Here is a 25,736-nt window from a genome sequence, read left to right as displayed (position 1 = left end):
CCTCGGCTGCGTCTGGGTCAGGAGACAGACCTGTCTCTAGACCGGCTACCGAGCCACTCTCCTCGCCAGTACTTGTTCGCTTGGCTGCTGAAAAGGCCGATGTCTCCCCCCGTTCCTGACCGCCCTCTGTTAGCTCTTCCTCACTGTACAGTGGGGCTGAGCCCACAGCATGCGATACTTCGCTTGGTGAGGGAACAGCAAAGGACAGGGGCAGGTAGAGGACACGTGATTTCAGTGGGCTTGGTCCCGGGCCATGCCAACTAACGGTTGTGTCTGACGTACCCACCGACCGTTGGCTGTAGGTGTCAGAGGTGACCTGGGAAGAGGAAGACGACCGAGCCAACCAATCAATGACGGCAGGGTTGTCGGTGGAGACACGACCGCTGGATGACACCGGGAGCACTGGCCTCTGGCTGCGAATACTGCTGCCTCGACCCCTTCCTCTGCTGCCACGTCTGCTCGCTCCTAAAACATTGCCTCCTCTGCCACTCCTCTGCATGTTGTCTGACATACTATTTAATTCAACGATTAGGTGTCCCTGAGTAACAATTCTCTGGCACTCAGTAACAATTCTGTCTGTCCCTGAGTATGAATTCTGTGGCCCTGAGTAACAATTATGTGTCTGTGCGAGTAACAATTCTGTGTCTGTGCGAGTAACAATTCTGTGTCTGTGCAAGTAACAATTTTGTGTCTGTGCGAGTAACAATTCTCTGGCACTCAGTAACAATTCTGTCTGTCCCTGAGTAACAATTCTCTGGCACTCAGTAACAATTCTGTCTGTCCCTGAGTATGAATTCTGTGGCCCTGAGTAACAATTCTGTGTCTGTGCGAGTAACAATTCTGTGTCTGTGCAAGTAACAATTTTGTGTCTGTGCGAGTAACAATTCTCTGGCACTCAGTAACAATTCTGTCTGTCCCTGAGTAACAATTCTCTGGCACTCAGTAACAATTCTGTCTGTCCCTGAGTATGAATTCTGTGGCCCTGAGTAACAATTCTGTGTCTGTGCGAGTAACAATTCTGTGTCTGTGCAAGTAACAATTTTGTGTCTGTGCGAGTAACAAATCTCTGGCACTCAGTAACAATTCTGTCTGTCCCTGAGTAACAATTCTCTGGCACTCAGTAACAATTCTGTCTGTCCCTGAGTAACAATTCTCTGGCACTCAGTAACAATTCTGTCTGTCCCTGAGTATGAATTCTGTGGCCCTGAGTAACAATTCTGTGTCTGTGCGAGTAACAATTCTGTGTCTGTGCAAGTAACAATTTTGTGTCTGTGCGAGTAACAATTCTCTGGCACTCAGTAACAATTCTGTCTGTCCCTGAGTAACAATTCTCTGGCACTCAGTAACAATTCTGTCTGTCCCTGAGTAACAATTCTCTGGCACTCAGTAACAATTCTGTCTATCCCTGAGTATGAATTCTGTGGCCCTGAGTAACAATTCTGTGTCTGTGCGAGTAACAATTCTGTGTCTGTGCAAGTAACAATTTTGTGTCTGTGCGAGTAACAATTCTCTGGCACTCAGTAACAATTCTGTCTGTCCCTGAGTAACAATTCTCTGGCACTCAGTAACAATTCTGTCTGTCCCTGAGTATGAATTCTGTGGCCCTGAGTAACAATTCTGTGTCTGTGCGAGTAACAATTCTGTGTCTGTGCAAGTAACAATTTTGTGTCTGTGCGAGTAACAATTCTCTGGCACTCAGTAACAATTCTGTCTGTCCCTGAGTAACAATTCTCTGGCACTCAGTAACAATTCTGTCTGTCCCTGAGTAACAATTCTCTGGCACTCAGTAACAATTCTGTCTATCCCTGAGTATGAATTCTGTGGCCCTGAGTAACAATTCTGTGTCTGTGCGAGTAACAATTCTGTGTCTGTGCAAGTAACAATTTTGTGTCTGTGCGAGTAACAATTCTCTGGCACTCAGTAACAATTCTGTCTGTCCCTGAGTAACAATTCTCTGGCACTCAGTAACAATTCTGTCTGTCCCTGAGTAACAATTCTCTGGCACTCAGTAACAATTCTGTCTATCCCTGAGTATGAATTCTGTGGCCCTGAGTAACAATTCTGTGTCTGTGCGAGTAACAATTCTGTGTCTGTGCAAGTAACAATTTTGTGTCTGTGCGAGTAACAATTCTCTGGCACTCAGTAACAATTCTGTCTGTCCCTGAGTAACAATTCTCTGGCACTCAGTAACAATTCTGTCTGTCCCTGAGTAACAATTCTCTGGCACTCAGTAACAATTCTGTCTGTCCCTGAGTAACAATTCTCTGGCACTCAGTAACAATTCTGTCTGTCCCTGAGTAACAATTCTCTGGCACTCAGTAACAATTCTGTCTGTCCCTGAGTATGAATTCTGTGGCCCTGAGTAACAATTCTGTGTCTGTGCGAGTAACAATTCTGTGTCTGTGCAAGTAACAATTTTGTGTCTGTGCGAGTAACAAATCTCTGGCACTCAGTAACAATTCTGTCTGTCCCTGAGTAACAATTCTCTGGCACTCAGTAACAATTCTGTCTGTCCCTGAGTAACAATTCTCTGGCACTCAGTAACAATTCTGTCTGTCCCTGAGTATGAATTCTGTGGCCCTGAGTAACAATTCTGTGTCTGTGCGAGTAACAATTCTGTGTCTGTGCAAGTAACAATTTTGTGTCTGTGCGAGTAACAATTCTCTGGCACTCAGTAACAATTCTGTCTGTCCCTGAGTAACAATTCTCTGGCACTCAGTAACAATTCTGTCTGTCCCTGAGTAACAATTCTCTGGCACTCAGTAACAATTCTGTCTATCCCTGAGTATGAATTCTGTGGCCCTGAGTAACAATTCTGTGTCTGTGCGAGTAACAATTCTGTGTCTGTGCAAGTAACAATTTTGTGTCTGTGCGAGTAACAATTCTCTGGCACTCAGTAACAATTCTGTCTGTCCCTGAGTAACAATTCTCTGGCACTCAGTAACAATTCTGTCTGTCCCTGAGTAACAATTCTCTGGCACTCAGTAACAATTCTGTCTGTCCCTGAGTAACAATTCTCTGGCACTCAGTAACAATTCTGTCTGTCCCTGAGTAACAATTCTCTGGCACTCAGTAACAATTCTGTCTGTCCCTGAGTATGAATTCTGTGGCCCTGAGTAACAATTCTGTGTCTGTGCGAGTAACAATTCTGTGTCTGTGCAAGTAACAATTTTGTGTCTGTGCGAGTAACAATTCTCTGGCACTCAGTAACAATTCTGTCTGTCCCTGAGTAACAATTCTCTGGCACTCAGTAACAATTCTGTCTGTCCCTGAGTAACAATTCTCTGGCACTCAGTAACAATTCTGTCTATCCCTGAGTATGAATTCTGTGGCCCTGAGTAACAATTCTGTGTCTGTGCGAGTAACAATTCTGTGTCTGTGCAAGTAACAATTTTGTGTCTGTGCGAGTAACAATTCTCTGGCACTCAGTAACAATTCTGTCTGTCCCTGAGTAACAATTCTCTGGCACTCAGTAACAATTCTGTCTGTCCCTGAGTAACAATTCTCTGGCACTCAGTAACAATTCTGTCTGTCCCTGAGTAACAATTCTCTGGCACTCAGTAACAATTCTGTCTGTCCCTGAGTAACAATTCTCTGGCACTCAGTAACAATTCTGTCTGTCCCTGAGTAACAATTCTCTGGCACTCAGTAACAATTCTGTCTGTCCCTGAGTAACAATTCTCTGGCACTCAGTAACAATTCTGTCTGTCCCTGAGTAACAATTCTGTCTGTCCCTGAGAATGAATTCTGTGGCCCTAAGAATTCTCTGGCACTCAGTAACAATTCTGTCTGTCCCTGAGTAACAATTCTCTGGCACTCAGTAACAATTCTGTCTGTCCCTGAGTAAAAATTCTGTGGCCCTAATAACGTTTCTGTGGCCCTAAGTAACAATTCTCTGGCACTGAGTAACAATTCTGTCTGTCCCTGAGTATGAATTCTGTGGCCCTAACTAGCGTTTCTTTGTCCCTAAATAACGATTCTGTGGCCCTCATTAACAAGTGTGTGTCCCTGAGTAATGGTTCTCTGTCCCTAAGTAACTTCTCTCTGTCCCCAATTCTCGTTTCTGTGGCCCTAACTCTGTCCCTGTCCCTAGTACAGAGCGGTCTGCCTCTGTTCAATGACTGCAGGCAAATGAAGATTTCCAAAATGGCCGCTATATATACCTCGACCATTACACAGTGCTGGCTGGCTGGCTGCTGATTGGCTGATGCGATCACATGTCGTTGAGGAATGCATTATGGGGCAGCGCGCCTTGTCTGCGCGCCTTCCCCGACATCCCCGCTCCGTCGCCGCACATGTCAGCCGCCATTTTCGGAAAAATTTCGATTCGCGCGTCCGAATTAGGCTGTTTTTCGGATTCGGCACGAATCGAAATTTTTCCGATATTCGACTCGAATTCCACTTCGGATACTTCGATTCGCTCATCTCTAATCTGAATGTCTAAGAAATGAATACTAGTTGAGCTAATGTTCCAACTAAGTTGAATATTTTGGTAATTTCTATTCAGATGTTCATAAAATATATTTAAACCATGTGAATTGCCTTTCCATAAGGTCATCAATGAACCTTTTATATAGAATTATTTCCTTTTTAGGATCACTGAAAAAATCCCATTTCACCGTGTACAAATTGGCTATGCTCGGGGCAAACTTTCGCCCATTGCTACACCCCTCTGTTGTAAAAAATATTCACCTTTGTAGCAGAATAGTTGTGGGTTAAACAAAATTTTAAACATTTTATGATGAACCTTTGGTGTTTCAATGGTATTTGGAAATATTTATTGAGGGCCCATTTTGCTGCCTCTATTGCTCCTTTGTGATTAATATTAGTATATAGCACTGATACGTCGGCCGTGCTCATATTGGTATTGCTATTGGTAATTATTTCCTGGGTTAACTGTATGATATGTTTAGTTTCCTTTAAATAGGCTGGGGTTTGCGTTACTAACGGTTGCAGAAAACTATCTATGTATTCCCCCAAATTGGCTGACAGTGAGCCTATCCCGTTTATAATGGGACTTCCTGGTTGTTTATTAGAGCTATTCAGCTTGAGGTCATCACAGAGGACAAGGTGGCACTCTTTACGTCTGGAGGAAAAGAAATTTAATCTCCAAACACAGAAAGGTTTCTTCACAGTGAGAGCTGTGAAAATGTGGAATAGACTCCCTCAAGAGTTGGTTCTGGCCAGCTCAGTGGATTGCTTTAAAAAAGTCCTGGATTCTTTCTTGGATACACAGAATATAACTGGATACTAACATTTATAGGTAAAGTTGATCCAGGGAATATCCGATTGCCTCTCGGGGGATCAGAAAGGAATTTTTTTGCCTGCAGGAGCAAATTGGATCATGTTTTGCTGGGGTTTTTTGCCTTCCTCTGGATCAACTGTGGGTATAGGATTATAACTTTTTTTTTTAATGGTTGAATTGGATGGACTTTTGTCTTTTTTCAACCAGACTAACTATGTAACTATGACAATGTATAGGAATTAGGATTCTAGCTGTGCACAGTAGTAGTGAGTAGTGATTTCTTAACTGAGGACATGGAGCCAGAGATCACTGAATGCAAGACCATTTCTGGGGTCCACTTGAGGCTTGTTGACAATTCTTTATTAGATACGTATCTGCTCTTCTCCCTCCCATTTTTTTTAATAATGGTCACTTTCACCGTATATGCAGATAAATGCCTGCCCCCACTGTACGTCCCCAGCATGCCCTTGGCTTCGGGGCAGATATCTGGTTTATTCAGTGTGTAGTTCTATACCAGCAACGTAACAGTTTAGAATGTCTTTCTTGTGCTTTCCTGGCCATATTTAATTTACGAGTTAGCTTTTAGAAATATCTTCTTCTGATAGTGTGATCTTCAATTCTCTTTCCCATGTCCTCATATAATTCTCTCTCTCTCCTTGTTGGGTAGAGTGGAGGAGATTATACAAGAAAGAAATTTTATGAGTTTGGATTTCCCCTGAGATGTTCGAAGGTCATGGGTGCACAATACAATCAATTATAGCTCGCAGAAGTCAGTGAAATGTTTTTAACTAACAATATCGCATCTAAGCTCCTCTCTGCATCATTTTAGGATAGACCTCTCACGTGTAGGCATTGAAACATATATGAAGGCTTGGTTGTTCACCATTGTGAAAAAAGATGCAGATTTACATTTTGGGCAGAGTCATCTGCACACGTGCACATGGGGTCACCTCTCATGCATAAGGGTGCTCATCTATGCCTTGGACCAGGAGGAGACCTGGGTCATGTGAAAAATTTAACATTAAGACAGTTCCCCAACTTAGAGATGAGCCATCACTGTGTGTAATAATAGGGTCCAGAGTTCCTCTGAAAAACAACTTGTCCCATATCACTGCACACTGTTACTTAAATGTTGGATTAGGCGTGACCAGGGGTGGACTGACAACTCATGGGCCCCCGGGCAATAAGGGATCATGGGGCCCCTGTGTCCTCGCCCACACTCAAACCGCACCCAAAAAAAGCCTATAAAAGGTACCAGGGGCATCTCATGGGGCCCCCTACCGACCCCGGGCCCTCGGGCAGTGCCCGAGTGCTCAAATGGTCAGTCCGCCCCTGGGAGTGATATGCTGAGCCTGGGTACTCCAGGAGTGGAGTGGGCACTCCACCAGTCCAGCGTACCACTGTTACTTTACTCCCAGTAACAAAATGGGGTCCTGCCAATCACCTACCATGGACCTTAACTCTTCCCTTCTCATACATCATGACCAGTCCGTAGATCTCTGTAACGCAGGTTCAGATCCAGTTGATATTGGATACCGACCACTAGGGAGGGAGCCAGAACATCGTCCCCCTCGCCACCGAAAGATCTGTCACCTTTAACAGGTACAACACTGAATGACTGGTTGCTTGTAGCTTGTTCCTTCACTTAATTACACATGACAACTACCCTCCTCTTCTTGTCTTGCCGAGTTAACCGTTTTGTAGTTACATCATACCCCGTAGTGCTTTACAGACCCAGGTTCTTTGGAATATGCCAGAACCAACAAGCACCCCTTTGAATACCTTCAGACCAGGCTCCTAACAGTTAATATAACTTTACTGAACATGATGCAGGATAAAATTCAATATGAACAATGTCCTGCTCCTAATCCTAACTAGAATAATATAGGCCCAGGCATAACTCCATGAGATGGAAGTCCATTACGGCATTGTCCATTGCTTGGATGTCCTCCGCAATTCTCAGTTCCTTCAGCAGAGCCACAATGAGACAGCAACACTTGAACGCACTGGTACCTGCATTCCCGTTACTGCTCCAGCCGCTGGACGTTTGCTGTCCCCCTTTTTATAGCACAGGTGGGCCAGCTAGGACCAAAAGTCCAGGAACTGAGCTAAAACAATTAACTCTTTCCACGGCCTGGGCCAGCTGCTGGCTAACTAAGCTGTACATAATTACAACCTGCCTACACACATGATGGGGGATATTCTGGATTGCCAAATATAGGTGTTAAGGGTTCATTGTTTTAAGAGAGGTGATAATCATTATAAAAAACTGTTTTGGGGTGTGTGGCCTGACGTGCCATGTGAATGGACGTTCCCTACAGTAGCTCTGGGATATCATCCGACAATCCTGCTCCATCCTGATCACCCACGCAACACGGCTCTTTTTTACCCCTAGTTTGTTGGGGCACATCCTTACCTCCCTTATTGACGGTTTGGTGGATGGTAAGGCATTATAAGCAGTCTCCGGACAGAATGAGCCTTTCGCCTGCACTTGCCAAGATGGTGCTCTTCCACGGCCTCCACTCCGGAATTGTTTGGGGAGGCGTTGGAGGTTTCTCCACCCTCCTCGCCTGCTGCTCTGGATCCACTGCTGTTGCTCTCTCAGACTTCCCCCAGTGACGATGGTGCAGAGGAGGCTGCGGAACCCACCCTGTCAGATTGGCGACCCCCCTCTGAAGACATACTTGAGCACAATATGCGTCAGGAGGAGCCATATCACGCCTTGACGTCACGCTGCCGGAGCAATGTGGAACTCCGGCGGACATCTTTTAAAACTGGACGGTTAGTCCTATGTACACAATCTATATTTTTCTTTACCGGATATAATTTATATATTGTTTTGACTGATCACAGTCATTGCCATTACTATTTTAGCGATTGGTTATCTGTGCATAGCGGTTTTCCTTATTATTCCATACATTTTATAAGGCGCTTGCATCTTTATCTATATACACCCTGTCAGATGTTCTGGCCACTATCAAGGTAAATCACTCTGATCTGATGGGGAAGGTAGAAGAGTTCAAACTTGATTTTACCACGACAGGACATGCATAAAGTCAGAAAATGGGTGTCTGCTACAGAGAAGCGCATTAGTGATTTGGAGGACGACGTGCTTAACCCTCTCCTGCCTACAGTTAATTTGTATGGGGGTAAAGTTAAATCTCTGTAAGATAAGGTGGATGACTTGCAAAATTGCCATCGCAGGAATAACTTGCAGTTGGTGGGCCTGCCCGAGAAAGTGAAGGGGTCTGATCCAGTGGCCTTTCTGGAGAGTTGGCTGTAACAGGAATTTGGCCATGCCTGCTTATTTACCTGCTTTGTAATTGAGAGAGTACATAGAGTCCCAAGTAGGCCTCTCCCTGAGGGTAGTCCCCCCCTCGCACTATATTCTTCTAAACTACAGGGACAGGGATTCGATTCTACGCGCTGCTCGCCTGTAAGGAAGCCTTCACATCAACAATGCTGTGGTGTCTCTCTTCCCTGATTATTCTATGCCGGTTTGCAACCTTAGGGCCAAATACCAGCATGTCAAGCAGAAGCTACGTGAACATGGACTGTCGTACTCTATGCTCTTTCCTGCTACTCTACGTGTGGTACATGAAGATAAAGTACACTTTTTTCTGGCCCCTGACATTGTCATCCCATGGTTTGAGGCCCTGCCGCATCCCCCTAGATCTATTTCTTCCTCTCCGGTACATTGATGGTCATGTTGCAGCCTACAAGCAAGCCACTTCAATACTTTCCTTCTTGTCCTCTTGGCTGTGCGATCACTATTGTTTTCCCTGCAACAAGGTTTTATAGCCTTCTGGCTGGCTGCTGATGTATGTTTTTTTTGCTTAATATTCCAGCTTGACTGGTTCTGCTTTCCTTTTTTTTTGTTTGAACATTTTTGGTCCTTTTTGACCACTATGGGACTCAGGTTATGTTTCCCGAGACTGTCCTTGGTTTTGGGATTAAGCACACTCCTTTTTTTTGGAGCTGGGCAGGGGGTTATTGCTTGTTTGTTTTCCTGTGCAATTTTTTTTATTGGGTTGTCTGTGGTGTGGCTGGTTTGTATGTTTGATTTGTGTGATTGTGCACCATCTCCCCCTAGTGGTATCACAGTAGTGACGGGGCTTGAGGCTGGTCCTGGGCCCCTGTTACCCTTCCACCTAGTTACCATATTTCAATTTTGAGCAATGTCTTCTGTTACGTTCTTGTCCTGGAATGTCCGTGGACTGAACTCTAAATTCAAAAGGGCCTCTGTTTTTGAGCTCAAGTCCCACAGTCCTCAGTCCTATGCCTCCAAGAGACGCATCTCACGGGCTCCAAAATTCTTTCCCTTAAGAAACATTGGGTACTACATGGATGCCACTCTACCTATTCGAATTAAGCATGTGGAGTGTCTGTGTTGATTTGTAAGGGCCTCCCTTTCTCCTGTGATCAGGTGATCATTGACCCAAAGGTTAATATGTCCTTTTATTATGTTCAATACATGCTGATCCTGGTAGCTGTTTACTTTTCCCCTCCTGTCACGGCTGCGATGTTTACTGACTTGAGTGTACGATTGTCTTCACTGCCTTGTTTTGCTACTGGTCTACTGGGGGACTTCAATTCGGTCCTGGATCCTTGTGTTGGACCGATTGAGGCCCCTCTCTTTTAATCCTAGGTTGTTTGGGCAGTGGTGTGACTCTTATCACTATGTTGATATTTGGCGTTTGAAATTCCCTACGGCTAGGGTGTATTCTTGTCAATCCAAATCATACCGTGCTCTTTCCAGGTTGGATTTTGCTTTGGCTTCACTTGTGGTGCTACCTTGGGTGCTCTCTATTTCGTATCTTCCTCAGACAGTTTCAAATCACTCTCTGCTGCGGTTAGAATTGCAATTGGGCCATAAACCTACTTTTTGCTCCTGGAGGCTCAGCCCACTCTGGATCTCTATACCAGAATTTCAGGGACCCATTCATACTGATATGCTTAATTATTGGGCTACTAATGAACACTCTTCTTCCCCGGGCTACCAATGGGACGCCTTTAAGGCGGTAATTGGGGGGTCCTATATTTCCAATATTGATCGTTACTGTAAAGTCATTAGGGCTACCCAACGGCAGCTTGAGGCGCTCTTGTCTTCTGCACGTTCTCAGTATACATCTTCTCCCTCGCCAGAGTCTCAGGGTGCTTTTATCAATGCTCATCGTGCCCTGCAGCTCCATCTAGTTAATTTAACTCATAAACAACAACTTTATTTATCAGCTCGGTTGCTTGAGCATAGTGGAAAGAATGGTAAGTTGTTAGCGTATCTCTCCCGCACAGAGATTGCTGATAGCTCTAAACCCAAAACTCGGTTGTCTGTTGGCACAATTTCCTCTGATTGTTATTAAACAGACTTTTGCTCATTTTTACGAAATGTTATATTTGGATGTGGGAGCTCTGACTGAGGACTCCTTTGTAGGTTTTTTTGCTTCTCTTGAATTTTCCACCAGTGAATTAGACAGTTCTCTCCTTGATGCGCCATTAACAGTGGAAGAAATACTGGCAGCGGTATGTACCCTGCCTTCCAATTAGACACTGGGGTTAGATGGGTTGCCTTCTGAATGGTATGGAACATACAGGAAGGAGCTGGCTACGCGTTTACATAACCTTTTTAATTCAGCTTTTGAGGATAGATCACTTCCAGATTCTATGAATAAAGCTCTCATAGTGCTAATACCCAAGCCTGATAAGGACTTGTTACAGTGTGGGTTGTATCGTCCAATTTCATTGCTTAATAGTGATGTTAAAATTTTGGCTAAACTTCTTGCCACCCATTTGCAGAGAGTGATCTTGACGCTAGTGCACCCGGACCAGTCTGGATTCATGCCTGGAAAGAGCACTTTTGATAATATATGACGTCTATATTTACATATACATAGAGCTGCTGTTGAGGGGCGAAGTGGGTTGGTGTTATCCTTGGATGTGCAAAAGGCCTTTGACACAGTTCGCTGGCCTTTTTTATGGGAAACCATGTTCCAAACTTATATGCTGGGTTCAACTGCTGTATGCCAATCCCAGGGCTAGGGTCTGTACTAACAGGGATGTGTCTTCGGCCTTCCTCTTGCATAGGGGCATGAGACAGGGCTGCCCCCTCTCGCCCCTCCTGTTTGCTCTGGCCATTGAGCCCCTGGCTTTGGCGGTTCGTCAGGTGGTGGCGATCAATTGCATTTGTGTTGGTTTGCTAGAGGGAAACATTTCACTATATGCTGATGATGCCATGGTATATTTGGATGGCTCCACTGAATCATTCTCTGGTCTGATGTGTGTGGTACAGGAATTTGGAGAGGCTTCAGGTTTTTAGGTTGGTTTGGACAAATCGTTGGTGTTTCCTATTGGCCCCATAGTTCCGTATGACCTTTGTCTAACAAAAAATTGCAAATTTCACATCAATTTCTTTATTTGGGTATCCAAATTCATTCTGACCTTTCCACTTTTGAATCGCTCAATGTTGCACCCCTTGTTACGCATATGGAGACTAGACTTCGTACTTGGGCTACACTGATTCTCAATTTGATTGGTAGGATTAATATTTTCAAAATTATATACTTACCCAAATTTTGGTATGTATTTAGGGCCTCACCAGTTTTTATCCCTAGAAAGCTATTTAACAAACTGGATTTGGTTTTGTACTCTTTTCTTTGGGGTGGGTCTCACCTGCGGGTGGCCAGGGCCTCGCTTCAGGCATCTATGGTGGATGGGGGTTTGGCTTGTCCTAACCTCCTTAATTATTTTATCGCCTCCCAGCTCGCTTACGTGTACGATTGGTTCCGTGATTCTTCTCCTACTTCCTCCACTGCTTTTCTCTCTGCCCAGTTTGGCTCTCTTGCCTCTGTTTAGGATATTCTTTAGAGGTCGGTTACTTCCCGTTGCTCCCATTACTCTCAGATAGACACTAGTTGGCTGGCTTGGCTGGTGTATCCCTTCAAATTCCTTTCTGGTACAATCCGAGTGTCCCTGAGTTTCTAAACCACCTTGATTCAGGATGGTGGAGTCGCCTTGGGGTCATTCATCTTTCCCACTTTTTTGTTGATAGGTGTTTTCTGTCCTTTGAGAATATTAAAACTCATTACATGTGATTAATACATTTTTGTACAAATATTTATTATTACGGCATGCTCTACGGGTTCGGTTTGATACTTTAGCCCTTGAACTTTCCACTTTGCCCCTTGAGGGACTGATGCTGGAGCCTGATGTGATGAAGCTGGTTACTACCTTTTACGCCTCCAGGCGGCTGGGACTAACCCCTTTCAAAATTGCTCTTCGTAAGTGAGAGGCGATCATTCCCGGGCTGCCTGGGGTGGGTTGGGAGGAGGTGGAGGAGGTCTGTTTTCCAGATCTTATTAGTACTGCTGACAGGTTTATTCAATTCAAATTCATACATCATCTTTACTATCATCTTCACTATACCCCCCTGTCCAGCTGACTTGTTTTGTTGAATTGGAAGGGTGATACTCCACCTTCTATACAGTACACCGATTTTATCGCATGGTTAATCTGGTGCTGCCTCAATATAAACTGATCTATAAAGGACAGGTCTGCCCCCAAAAATTTTACGAAAATCTGTCATCCTTGGCTGGAGATCCTCTCTTGTCTCAACCATTGTCACAAGCTTCTATGGTTTGAGTGGTTGGATTTTACATGCTAGTGATTTCCTCTGATCTGTAAGGGAGTTAATGATGTGAGTGTTTGTGTTTGTTGTATATGTTTGGCTGTGTGTTTGTATGTTTCTGACTTCTTACCTGTTATGTTATTATTTGTGTTTTGTGATTTTTTTCTTGTTATCTGTATGGGGTTTCTGGCCTGCAATAATTTGTTGTTTATTTTTATTTTGATCCCCTTTTATCCCCTTACTTTTTGATTTTAGTTTTGAGTTTCTATTATTATTTGTCTTTTTCTTGTTCTGTTATTGTTTGTGTTTTATAAATGCAAAATAAACACCTTTAAAAAAAACAAAAACAAACTGTTTCCATGTCTTTAAGACCATTGGTGTAAAGAAGGATAGCTTGCAGCAGGGGAAGGAGGCATTGCTAAAGATGATATCCAGGGTAAAGCAGATATTGATATTGGGTACATGTTACATTCTATTACAGCTCAAAAATGTATATGGGATATATCAAACCAATCCAGTATGTGTGCCAGATGCGATGCTTTATAATACATCTCTATATAAGGAAAACCTGCTGTACCTCGATTCTTTTTTCCATTAAGGATTCTATAAAAGTCTGGATTATCTTCCTTCCCAGAAATATTTTTCGTCATTGTTTTCATCCTGGGGAAGAATGTTTTTGAACTATCTAAAATAAATATAAACATAGAGGAAGCAAATTCATTTTAATAAGAATAATCCTTCCAAACCATGTACGATGATTTACTTTTGACCACCATTGTAATTTAGCGCACAAATCACTAAGTAGTGTTCACAGAGAAAATAACGGGAACTTAAGCTATATCTCCGGAGGTAATTCACAGACACCATAGTATAAAATATTATTTTTTTAATCAAAAAATCCTTCATAAAAATGAGACCACAGTCAGTATAAAAACATCAGTTAAAGAATGGGGTTCATCACAAGACCTTAGAGAACAGTGCAGAGTAAATACAAACATGAGAACCAAAGTCTACATGTTTTGAGGTTAGACATCTTCTTTTTCAGGACTTTTTCTGGACATACACATGGATTTTTACAGCATCATAAGGTCCACCCCACAAATATACTGAAGGGGTGAGGTGAGGAGTAGAAAGATAGATTTGTGTGTCATCAGCATAGAGATGGTACTTAAAGCCATGGGAGTTTATCAAGTGACCAAGGGAGGAGGTGTAGAAGGAGAAGAGTAGGGGTCTAAGGACAGAACCTTGAGGGACCCCTACAGAAAGAGGGAGTGAAGAGGAATCGTTATAGGTAATGCTGAAGGAGCGCTGCGATAGGTAGGAGGAGAACCAGGAGAGAGCTGAGTCTCGGAGGACAAGAGAGTAGAGTTTTTTGAGGAGGAGGGGATGGTCAACCGTATCAAAAGCCGCACAGAGGTCAAGTAGTAAGAGTATGGAGTAGTGGCCATTGGTTTTATCAGATAGTAGATCATTAGTGAGTTTTAGTAGGGCAGTTTCAGTGGAGTGTAGTGAGCGAAAGCCAGACTGTAAAGGGTCAAGAAAGTTGTCAGTGAGGTAGGAGCTCAGGTGATTGTAGACTAAGCGTTCTAAGAGTTTAGAGGTAAATGGCAGCAGGGAGATGGGTCTTAAGTTGTTCAGTTTGGTGGGGTCTAGGGAGGGCTTTTTAAGTATGGGAGTGATGTGCGCATGCTTTAGAGGGGAGGGCACCGTTAGAGAGGGAGAGATTGAAGATGTAAGGGAGCATAGGGTGGAAGAAGAGGATGACCGTAGTAGTTGTGAGGGGACAGGATCCAGGGGGCAGGTAGTGAGACGGGCTTCTGAGAACACCTTAGTGGCCTCTTCGGTAGTAGCAAGGTCAAAAGAGGAGAGTGTTGAGGGGGGTTTAGTATAAGGTATGCTAAGTAGGATGGATGTCTGTGCAGTGGCAATGCCCCTACAAATTGCGTCAATCTTGTTTTTGAAATGATTTGCAATCTCATGAGCAGTGAGTGAGGTACTGGATGGAGGTGGAGAAAGTAGAGAGCTAAAAGTAGAAAAGAGACGACAAGGACTGGACGACAAGCTATTGATGAGATAAAATAGGCTTGTTTGGCAGCATGAAGGGAGGAATTGTATGTTAAGAAAGCAGATTGCTGAGATTTGGTTTTACGCCACAATCGCTCCAGTGCACGATTATGTTGTTTAAGATTTCTGGTGTCGCCAGTCTGCCAAGGTTGTAATGGTCGGGGCCTGATGCTTCGTGTTGTTAGAGGAGCAAGTGAGTCTAATGTGGATGAAAGCGAACTGTTGTAGACAGTAGTGGCCAGGTCAGGGCAGGACAGGGGAGAGATTCTGTCATAGAGTTGGTCAGTTGCAGAGTGGAAAGGAGCAGGGTTCAAGTTGTGAAGGTTTCTGCGGGTAATTGTTTGCTGCTTGGAGGGATAGGCGTTTGAAGACGAGGAGACTGTGAAGGTGATGTGATTATGGTCAGAGAGAGGAAAGGGGGTGTTTGTGAGGTTGTAGGGAGTGCAAAGATTGGAGAAAACAAGGTCTAATGATTGCACCCTGTTCTTCTTCAGAAATGCAACAGTGGTCTTAGATGTGTGTTTTGGATTATTGTCATGTTGGAAAAGTGCACGATAACCAAGGGCACGGAGTAATGGTAGCATCTTCTCTTTCAATATAGAGCAGTATAGACACCAGCAACACTCATGCAGCCCCACAGAAGCACACTGCCACCACCATGTTTCACTGTAGGCACCATACATTTTTCTTTGTACTCCTCACCTTTGCGACACCATACAGTTTTAAAGCCATCAGTTCCAAAAACATTTATCTTAAACTCATTACTCTAGAGTACCAGTAGTCTTAATTTTTTTCAGCATGGGCCCTTGCAAATTCTAGGTGGGCTTTAGGAGATGCTCCCTTCACCCATGCATGCCATTCCTCTTCAGTGTACGCCATATTGTGTCACAGGAAACAATCACCACAGTTTGGCTTTCTACTTCTTTAGCTAACTGCAGTGAATTTGCATAGTGATTTTCTTCAACCCTTCTCGTCAGGTGATGTATCTGGCAAGGTGTTAACGTCCATGGACAGCCTGGACGTCTCTGTGAGATGGTTGCAGTTTGATCTCCGTTAAAGTTTTGGATCTCTTTTGCTACAGTATTCTGACTGATAAGTAAAGCTTTGCCGATCTTCTTGTAGCCTAAAGAAAATATTTTCTTTCTCAGGTCTTCTGACATTTCTCTTCCATGTGGTGCCATTGCTGACAGCATGAAATGGAAGGGGGTTTCTTTGTTTAGTAATTCCCTTTTATAATCAGCTGTTTGCTGGACACCTGTTTAATTAATAATTAGACTCATCTGTAGTTGCATTCTCATTGATTAGGATTGTGTTATCTAAAATTTAGCTTCACTCCTAAGACTTTCATTGGGGTGTATTCATTTTTGCAACATGGTCTTGAATGAGTTTGTTAGGAAAAATACTTTTTTGTGTGTGCAAATGAACAAATTTTGTTTGCAATCCATGGCTCACATTTGTGGGAGTATTTTATAAGTGAAATTATAAGTGGGCACTTACACTCCCCATAGACATCCCAGACTCAATCTCCAAATACCATGAACCAAAATAACATAAACAATAAATAGTGCTACATGCGGTCCAACACCAATATGGAAATGCTAATTCTGTGCCACCGAATCTTCCCAAAGTGTTTCACCTCCTGTGTCACCACAATGCCCTCACCAAAGATCCATGATCCTCTTATTTAAAAGAAAAGGTCATAAAGCGCTGTTTGCCCCAGATGCTCTCCAACTGCTCTTCCTCACTTTTCCTCCAATCATCACTTGTCCCATGTGACTGGTGTCTTTCCATCAATGTCACCCAAGGACCACAAATACAGAATCTCTCATTGTGCAGTATTTAATTAAGACTTGGCAGTAAAAAGTATATCTCGGCACTAATACACTCAGCGTCTGTGCACCACTGTTCCAGTTCCTGGACCTCGGCGTGCATTCCAAATACCGGAAACTGGAAGAGACGTAGGAATTTGGCCGGACATAACAACTGTAAGCGGCCTCTACATGTTTTGTCCTGAGTATAATGTCCCGTAGAAAATGTTTATTCTGAAAGGAAAGTAAAAGTTTTCTGACAAATCTCTTGGGGTGTACTCATTTATCCTGAGCACTGTACTTTAAATAAGTAATATATCTGATATGATATCCGACTTCCACTAAAAAAGGGAAACGCCTTTCATACATAGGTTAGTCACATCTACTGCTTTAGTGTTTTGTAAGTTATAATTACTGAGTCTTCCATATTCTTTGCTTATGTGTGTAATATGTGAATGATTTTTCTTTGGTTCAGAGTTTGAGTGTACACTAATCCCAGGAAAACTGAAACAGATTGATGCCGGAGCTGGTGGCGTGTACGGTGTGAATGATAATGATGACATTTTTCACTGGGTAGACACTACCTGGAAGCAAATTCCTGGAAAGCTCATCCATGTTTCTGTTGGACCTGCTGGAGTTTGGGGTGCGAACAGAGCCAACAACGTCTATAAGTTCCAGGACAATAACTGGACATCTGTATCAGGTAAAAGAAAATCCTATATTATTAATATCTGGTGTGTAAGTTATAAAAATTATAAATAATATAGAAGGAAAGATAATTATATCACCGACATAAAATTGAGATATTCTACATCGCTTTAGAAAATACATAGAAAAATTCATATCAATCTCTTAAAAAACTAAATGTGCTATTTTTTCCTTTTTTTTTAATTTTCTGCAGTCCTGAGTCTGGCTGGACACTGGAGTTGCACGCGTTGATTTAACATACAAGTAAATGCTCCTTTATGTGATCTATACAAGTAGCAAACCCAGTTACTATGTTATGCACAAGCCTCATAAAGTAAGCAAAACACTTTCATTACCCTCCCTTTCAGCCAAATACTCTGGTTCTCACACATTCCCCCTCCCAGACACTGCAGCTCCCAGTGGGAGGGTTTCAGTAACAGAGGCAGAGCTGTCAGTCCAGAAAGCAGTGGCTAGGGCAAGGTGTGGTCAGGTGCTGATTGACAAACTACAGTTGTGGCCAAAATTATTCAACCCCCACTGAAATTGAGTGTTTTGGCCAGTTTGACATTGCTTTTGATCATTCAGTCATCTTGCTTACATTTACATTAAAGAGGCACTTGTAGGTCAGACAAATATAACATAACAGTTATAATGAAATAACCACAAATGTCTTTTCTGTGCTCACAGCATTATCAGTTTTATTCAACCCCCAAGTGACATTCAATCTTAGTACTTAGTACAGCATCCTTTTACAGTTATAACAGCTTTTAAACGTGAAGCATAGCTTGACACAAGTGTCTTGCAGCGATCTACGGGTATCTTCGCCCATTCTTCATGGGCAAAGGCCTCCAGTTCAGTCACATTCTTAGGCTTGCGCACTGCAACTGCTTTCTTTAAGTCCCACCAGAGGTTCTCAATCGGATTTAAGTCTGGTGACTGCGATGGCCACTCCAAAATGTTCCAGCCTTTCCTCTGCAACCATGCTCTAGTGGACTTGGAGGTATGCTTGGGATCATTGTCCTGTTGAAAGGTCCAACGTCTCCCAAGCCTCAGGTGTGTGACGGACTGCATCACGTTTCCATCCAATATCTCCTGGTACTGAAGAGAATTCATGGTACCTTGCACACGCTGAAGCTTCCCTGTACCTGCAGAAGCAAAACAGCCCCAAAGCATGATTGACCCTCCACCATGCTTCACAGTAGGCAAGGTGTTCTTTTCATCATAGGCCTTGTTCTTCCTCCTCCAAACATAGCGTTGATCCATGGGCCCAAACAGTTCTAATTTTGTTTCATCAGTCCACAGAACACTATCCCACAACTTTTGTGGTTTGTCCACATGGCTTTTGGCATACTGCAGTCGACTCTTCTTATTCTTTGGAGACAGCAAGGGGGTACGCCTGGGAGTTCTGGCACGGAGGCCTTCATTACGCAGTGTGCGTCTTATTGTCTGGGCTGAAACTTCTGTACCCACATCTGACAAATCTTTTCTCAGTTCCTCAGCAGTCACACGGGGACTTCTCTCCACTCTACGCTTCAGGTAGCGCACAGCAGTCGAAGTCAGCATCTTCTTTCTGCCACGACCAGGTAGCGTTTCAACAGTGCCCTTTGCCTTGAATTTGCGAATGATGCTTCCTAAGGTGTCTCTTGGTATGTTTAACATCTTTGCAATCTTCTTATAGCCATTGCCCTTCCTGTGAAGAGAAATCACCTCTTCTCTTGTCTTCCTGGACCATTCTCTTGCCTTCACCATGTTTGTAACCACACCAGTAAATGTCTAGAAGGAGCTGAGTATCACAGTCATTTTAAAGCTGCCTAATTGGTGCTTATTATGCTTGATTGCTGCTCGGTGACATCCACAGGTGTTTTCAATACCTGATGGAAAGCACCTGTATGAACCTCTGTTCTTCAGAGTGGTAGTCTTTAAGGGGTTGAATAATTGTGGCAATGAAGAAACCACATAAGAACCATTTACTACTGTATTACATAAACAATTGATGTCATTTTAGTTGCATTTGGGTAGTTACAACGTCCTTGTAGGATTTGATTCTGAATACAATTCCAAATGTACACTATAGTCCCTAAACCCCTTTACAGCATTGGGGGTTGAATAATTTTGGCCACAACTGTACATGCTGGTTATACAGCAGTGACAAGGTCATATCTCCTACAACAGTGATGACGAACCTTTTTATAGACCGAGTGCCCGAACTGCAACCCAAAACCCACTTATTCATAGCCAAGTGCCAACACTGCAATTAAACCTGAATACTGAGGTTTTAGTTTAGAAAAAACAACCCATACAGAAATATCTTTTGTCTTAAAAGAAAAACACAATAACAGAGCTTCCACTGACCACCAGCACAAGGGGGCAAAGATTCACAGTTCACCAGCACAAGGGGGCAAAGTTCCACTGATCACCAGCACAAGGGGGCAAAGTTCCATGGACCACCAGCACAAGGGGGCAAAGTTCCACTGACCACCAGCACAAGGGGGCAACGTTCCACTGATCACCAGCACAAGGGGACAAAGTTCCACAGACTACCAGCACAAGGGGGCAAATTTCCACTGATCACCAGCACAAGGGGGCAAAGTTCCACTGACCACCAGCACAAGGGGGCAAAGTTCCATTGACCACCAGCACAAGGGGGCAAAGTTCCATTGATCACCATCAAAAGGGGGCAAAGTTCCACTGATCACTAGCACAGGCTAAAATCTTGTGTTAATAAAAATGAATGTATTAAAACTCACAGCCAGTCCAAAATATATATCCTTGGTATCGCACCGACCGGCCATGCGAAAGCTTGGATGAGTCGCAGCGAATGAGTTGCAGCTTATGACGTCATCGCCTGGTGCCGCAACTCCTTTCCGAGCATGTGCACGGGCCCCTATGTGTGCCAACAAAGAGGGCTCTGCTTGCCCACTATGGCTAGTGTGCCATAGGTTCGCCACCACTGTCCTACAACATCCCTTTGTAGTACAGGCAGGGACAGTCTAAATTCGAGTGACAACTCTGTTCTGAATTCAGGAGTAGTGCAGTATTGTTGCCACCCCATCACAGGATATTACATTAGGTTGACTTCACTGGCAGGATCATCTGGTATTTATAGGACTTTGCATAGGGACTAAGAGAGAATATTAAATGCAGGTGCATCTATAATTGAGTGCGCAGCACACGTATTTTTTAATGGACACAGTTTTACTTTAAGATACAGCCCGCCCAACTGGTGAACATTGTTACTCCAGTGACACCATCTATTACAATGGTCCTCCTCTATGAGGAGCTGTTGCATTTCAAAGTCAGTTCTTGATATACTATATACTGTAACAAAGATGTCAGCAGCTCTGAAATGATTGGAAGGACATTTTCTCATGACAAGGAAAAACAACTTCCCTGCTGCTGAAATGTTGTGGTGTCTCCTTTGGACTGAAGGTGACACAGCACATTTTCGAAAATAGGGGATTGGCCTGCAAAAATAAGGACACTTGGCAACCGTGCTGTAAGCAACAATGACATGCAGCTATTTATGTTACAACATAGGAAGGTGCCAATCCAATTTAACTTCATTTAATCTCCTTTCTGTTATTACACTCAATTTATTGGAGCAATGTTTTGTTTTGTGTTTTTTCACCAGGGCTCTTGAAGCAGGTAGATGCTGGTGGTGATAGGTTCTTGGCTGGAGTGAACGCAAAAGACAACATCTTCTGCTTGAGAAGGAGCTGCACGGTTTCAAGATCTTCTGCTGTATACTTCACCGAACTGGATGGGGCGCTGAAATATTACAGCTGTGGGCCAATGGGCTGCTGGGGAGTGAACAGCGCCAACAATATTTTCTTCCGCCATAATGTCAAACCAACATCCTGCCAGGGATCCCACTGGGAGCAGACTGATGGCAGTCTGGTGATGATAGAGGTTGGCATAGATGGCTCTGTGTATGGCGTCAATTCAGCAGGCAACGTGTACAAAAGGTAATTTTTTAACTATGTATGCAATAGCATAAAGCCTCTTTCACATGGGGTGGATTCCATGTGGAATACATTCTGATCAGCAGAGAATCAGCTCATAGATTCCCTGGTGATGGGTGCAGAGTGGGCAAATGACACGTGTCTGTTCAGTTTGTGCAGAGTACACAAGGACAGAGCCCGCTCTGCTTAATGGGTGTCAGGGAGTAAACAGACTCCTCGTGTCTGTTTACACCCAACTACCATCTAAACAGAAGAGGAGGGATCCCCTTCAGTTTTTTTTTGAGCAGACTGGATCAGGCCAGGAGGTAGGTGGGTGTAAATGGACAAAAGTCTGTTTACACCCGCCTATCCATAGGGAATCATAGACCATACGATCATGTCTGCCTGAAAAACTGACAGCAAACCCGCTCAGAACTCCCGTATGAAATGGGTATTAAGGCAATGTGTATATAAATGTTACTTTTGTAAATAAGTTTTAATGGTAAATACTGCAGATAAGCCACTTAGAAGAGTCTACTAGGTATAATTCAGCAACCACTGTACATGCTCACATTAGTGTTAGAGCAGGGGTGTCCAAACTTTTGACTTTCTTGGGCCACATTTTAAGAAGCATTGTCTTGGACCACACATAAAATACACAAATATTAAATCGCTGATGAGCAGAAAACATTGGGCAGAAGTTATTGATCACTGATATAGATAATGTACCTATCTGAGTAATAAAACTTTTTTGTAACATTTTTTCTTATTAAAATGTAAAAGAGAGTAACATAAAATTAGTGCGGTATTTGACACTGTTTTTGAAAAAACGAATACAGCAATAACTGATTCGATGAATGTAGCAGCAATTCTCATTGAATCCTCAAGGTGCTCATTGGATATTTTGGTTCTAATTTTGCCCTTCGTATGTTTCATCCTTGAAAATAGTTGCTCACAAATAATGGTGCTTTCGAAAACTGATGATGTGAAAAAGACGTGATTGTGAAGAGTGGGATATTTTACTTTGAGGAGATAAAACTTGTAATAGTCCAGTAAAGAGACACTGTCAAATTTTTCTTCAGCCACCTTGTGTTCACTAAGTGTAGTGATACCCTCATGAGGGCCGCTGTGTAGTGGGTATCCCTAAGCCAGGCAACAGGTATTTCTCACAGAAACTTGCATCCAAAGACAAAGACCAGTTCATGGGCTTGTTTTTGTTGTTAAAACAGGGGAAATCAACTTGGATAGGGAAATAGGGATTATAGGATGCCCAGTTTGGGTTGAATCAATGGAAGATGGACACTTCTTTCCTATGCGCAAAGGCAGATCCTGGACTGTTCTTTTCCTGAAGTCCATCAGTTATTGCTGATCAGTGATCAGTATTCCCTCAAAAATCAGCTTTACTTCTCTTCTCGTAGCTACATGCAGAGATGTCTTCTCTCCCCCTGTAGAGCTGCTCCCAGCTCCATAACCTGCAAACAGTACCAGCCCTACTGGCTTCTCGGAAGATTTCCTAGGACAAGAATAAAGGACTGAACCCAGCACTATCCTTGGAAAGCTTGGTACGTGTGGCAGTCTTTCCCTTTGTGGATCCCAGGGAGTGCTGCTGTACTCACACTGTTGTCTTCACTCCCTGCTGCTCCAGGTCTCGATCACATTCACGCCTAACCGCTGAATGTATCCTTCTGAGCCAGACCGAGACCCCCCCTTAGGCCTAGGGGAACCCCTCCCAGGCACCGACAGTCTCCTCAGCACTCCATCTGTCAGGAATGGACTCGCCAATAGTGGTGGGACTCACCTGCCTTGTGGGTTGCAGTACCAGGGCTGGCCAGCGGGTGCTCTCAGCAACCAGAGGCTCATTGCTGCAATCAGCCAAAACACCTGAGGCTGATTGCAGGAGGTGCATATAAGGAATGACCAGGCCTGTGATCTGGGCCTTGGTGTATGTTTCCCATGAGCCCCTGTACCTGGTATCCTGTGTTCCTGCCTTGTTGCTGACCCTGCTTTGATCCTGACCTCTTCTGACCATCTCCTGTTGAACCCCTGGCTTGCCTGACCATCCTTCTGCCTGATCCTCGGTACCGCACTACCTGCTGAACCTGGCTTGTGATCCCGACCATTCTCTGCTTGCTCCTCCTGTACTACGCTGCCCGCATGATACCGACCCGGCCTGTCTGACTACGCTTACTTCACCCGACGATCCATCCATCCCGCACGGATCACCTTTGGTAAGTCTGCCTGCCTCTTCCCATCAGATTCCGTTCCTGCACTCCCCTGCCAGTACTCTCTACCACAGCCGGACGCACTCAGGGGTCGCGACCTGGTTCCAGTCTGCACCAAGTCCATCCCCACCATCAGGGTCCCTGGTGAATAGCAGGCTGGTACTTAGACCCCGTGCCCTGGGGAAATCCATGCTGTGGGCTGCTAGAGACACTGCCAGGTGGCACCTGACAGTACCTTACGGCCTGCCTGACCATTCCACCTCTGCAGCCTGACTACGCCTGTGTTCTTGAAGCCTGCTACTTCCCTGTGTCAGTCCACACATTTCTGGTCATACCCGGATCCCTAACACCATCTTCCACCCAACTCCTCTGTCAGCCTGACTCTTCCACGTTTATGGGCCAGTTCACCATACTACCAGGGCCTCCAAACCTGGGATTGTCCAGACTCTAATAAACCTGCAGATCAGGTCTACACCATTTCCTGCTTACTGACTTCTGGAAGGTTCTATGGTCCTCCAGAGTCAGCAGGAGGTGATAGAGTCACAACCTGTTGAGTCATCCAGCTGACCTGCAATAACCCGACCTCACTCAGACTCAAAAAACTACCATGAGTCATACACAATGATTTTACCTACAATACACTACCAATACACTACACTATTCTAGTAGCACACTAGAGGGTGCTACACAAGTGTAAATGCATTTTTACCAAAAACTCCAAAAAAATGAACATTTTTAAGTAACTTTATGATTTTATGTGGGGCCGTATTCATAGTTGTCCTGGGCCCATGGGCCATGGGTTGGACAAGCCTGTGTTAGAAGATCCTTGACTTTTTTCTCTCTTTATTCAGTTGAGATTGTACTTTTTCCGAACCCTCAACATGGGCATTAAATTATATCTCCAGTGACTATAGATTTACAACATTGACTATTTGGTCAGTCTGAAAAGCTTATCCTAGTAATTGTTTTTTTATTTGCTATTTTGTCTTGAATACCATAAAAAATGTGCATTTGCCTTTGTTTTAGGGATGGGATCAGTTCTGAAACCCCAACTGGAAGAGTCTGGACCCAGCTAGACTTCTGTGCCACTTTCAAACACGTCACTTATGACAATGGCTCTCTGTGGCTTCTCAGCCCAACTGGTGACATCTATCAATGTGCAGAAACAGACCATTGATTTTGCCTTAAACAAGACCAAGTATACGCATCTCTGTAAATTGGCATTGGAGTATTCTTGAATTTTTGCAATGATTTCTGCTACTACTAAAAGCATCTAATGCTAGCTTGGACGTCCAGCCCATAACACATCTGTATCTTGCTTTAAAAATGTTTGCATCAAATAAATTTTTTTTTCAATGAAATGGTTTTAGTATTTATTTATTTATCTCACTTTTTTTTTTATTTATTTATCTCACTTTATCTGAGTCTAACAATTTTGCAGTCGCCAGCCTTCTTCTTTCACAGTCCAGTCACAGGCTGGGGTTAGACAAGACCTATAAATGTTACCTAACTGCTGAAGAAAAAAACAAGTTCTACTGCCCTGCCGGACAAGGCTGTGTTGTGTAGCAGATTTATGTATATCTTAGCACTAAATGGACAGAAATATAATTTGGCAGGTAAAACAACTCTCTTTTATGTGTTTCATTTTAGCAAAGTATCATGTTATAGGAGCTCTAAGTCCCCTAAGAGTTTAAAATACTAACCCACCCATCTACTGTAGCTGATCCCAGGACAGGAGATTGAGTAAGCTATGAACTGTCCCCTAATGTCTTGTCAGAACTTGCATCCAGCAGACTTCTTCCTTCTAGGCCATGGGGGTGGGTCTCTGTAGTTGGGCTGGTTCCTCTCCAAGCTTGGCAGGCTGGTTTTCCCAGGTGGACTACAGGGCAATGGAGCTCCCTCTTTCAGCTTCCAGCCTCCAGCCTGGAAGCATGACCCCTTCTTCGGGGCCCCGTCCCAGGCTACACAACAGCACCTTTCAGCACTTCATCTTCCACCCGTCCCCCTGCTGGCCAGGTTCTGCCATATTTATGGGCTGATCTCCCACACTGCCAAGCCTCCTGGCTGGGATTGGCCAAACTCCCATAAGTATGCAGATCAGCCCCTCCTCACCTCTGCTTACTGACTTCTCGAAGCTTCTCCAAGTTT

General features: G+C 43.9%; 1 protein-coding gene across 1 annotated transcript in view; it reads left to right on the top strand.

Moving 5' to 3' along the window:
- LOC149454566 (fish-egg lectin-like) overlaps window positions 1-24,949 on the top strand; it is a 37,329-nt gene extending 12,380 nt beyond the window's left edge. The window contains exons 2-4 of the mRNA XM_089687343.1: window positions 17,214-17,441; window positions 21,057-21,390; window positions 24,615-24,949. Of these exons, the coding sequence (XP_089543469.1) occupies window positions 17,214-17,441; window positions 21,057-21,390; window positions 24,615-24,765 (713 nt within the window). The 3' untranslated portion in view covers window positions 24,766-24,949. The remainder of the gene's footprint in view (window positions 1-17,213; window positions 17,442-21,056; window positions 21,391-24,614) is intronic.
- Window positions 24,950-25,736: the final 787 nt, after the last annotated feature.

The sequence above is a fragment of the Staurois parvus genome, unplaced genomic scaffold (assembly GCF_062004578.1).
Source record: "Staurois parvus isolate SC_StPar_1 unplaced genomic scaffold, SC_StPar_1.0 ptg000423l, whole genome shotgun sequence".
Classification (NCBI taxonomy): Eukaryota; Metazoa; Chordata; class Amphibia; order Anura; family Ranidae; genus Staurois; species Staurois parvus.
Note: the sequence above shows the minus strand (reverse complement) of the source record. Positions and strands in the feature narration are given on the sequence as shown.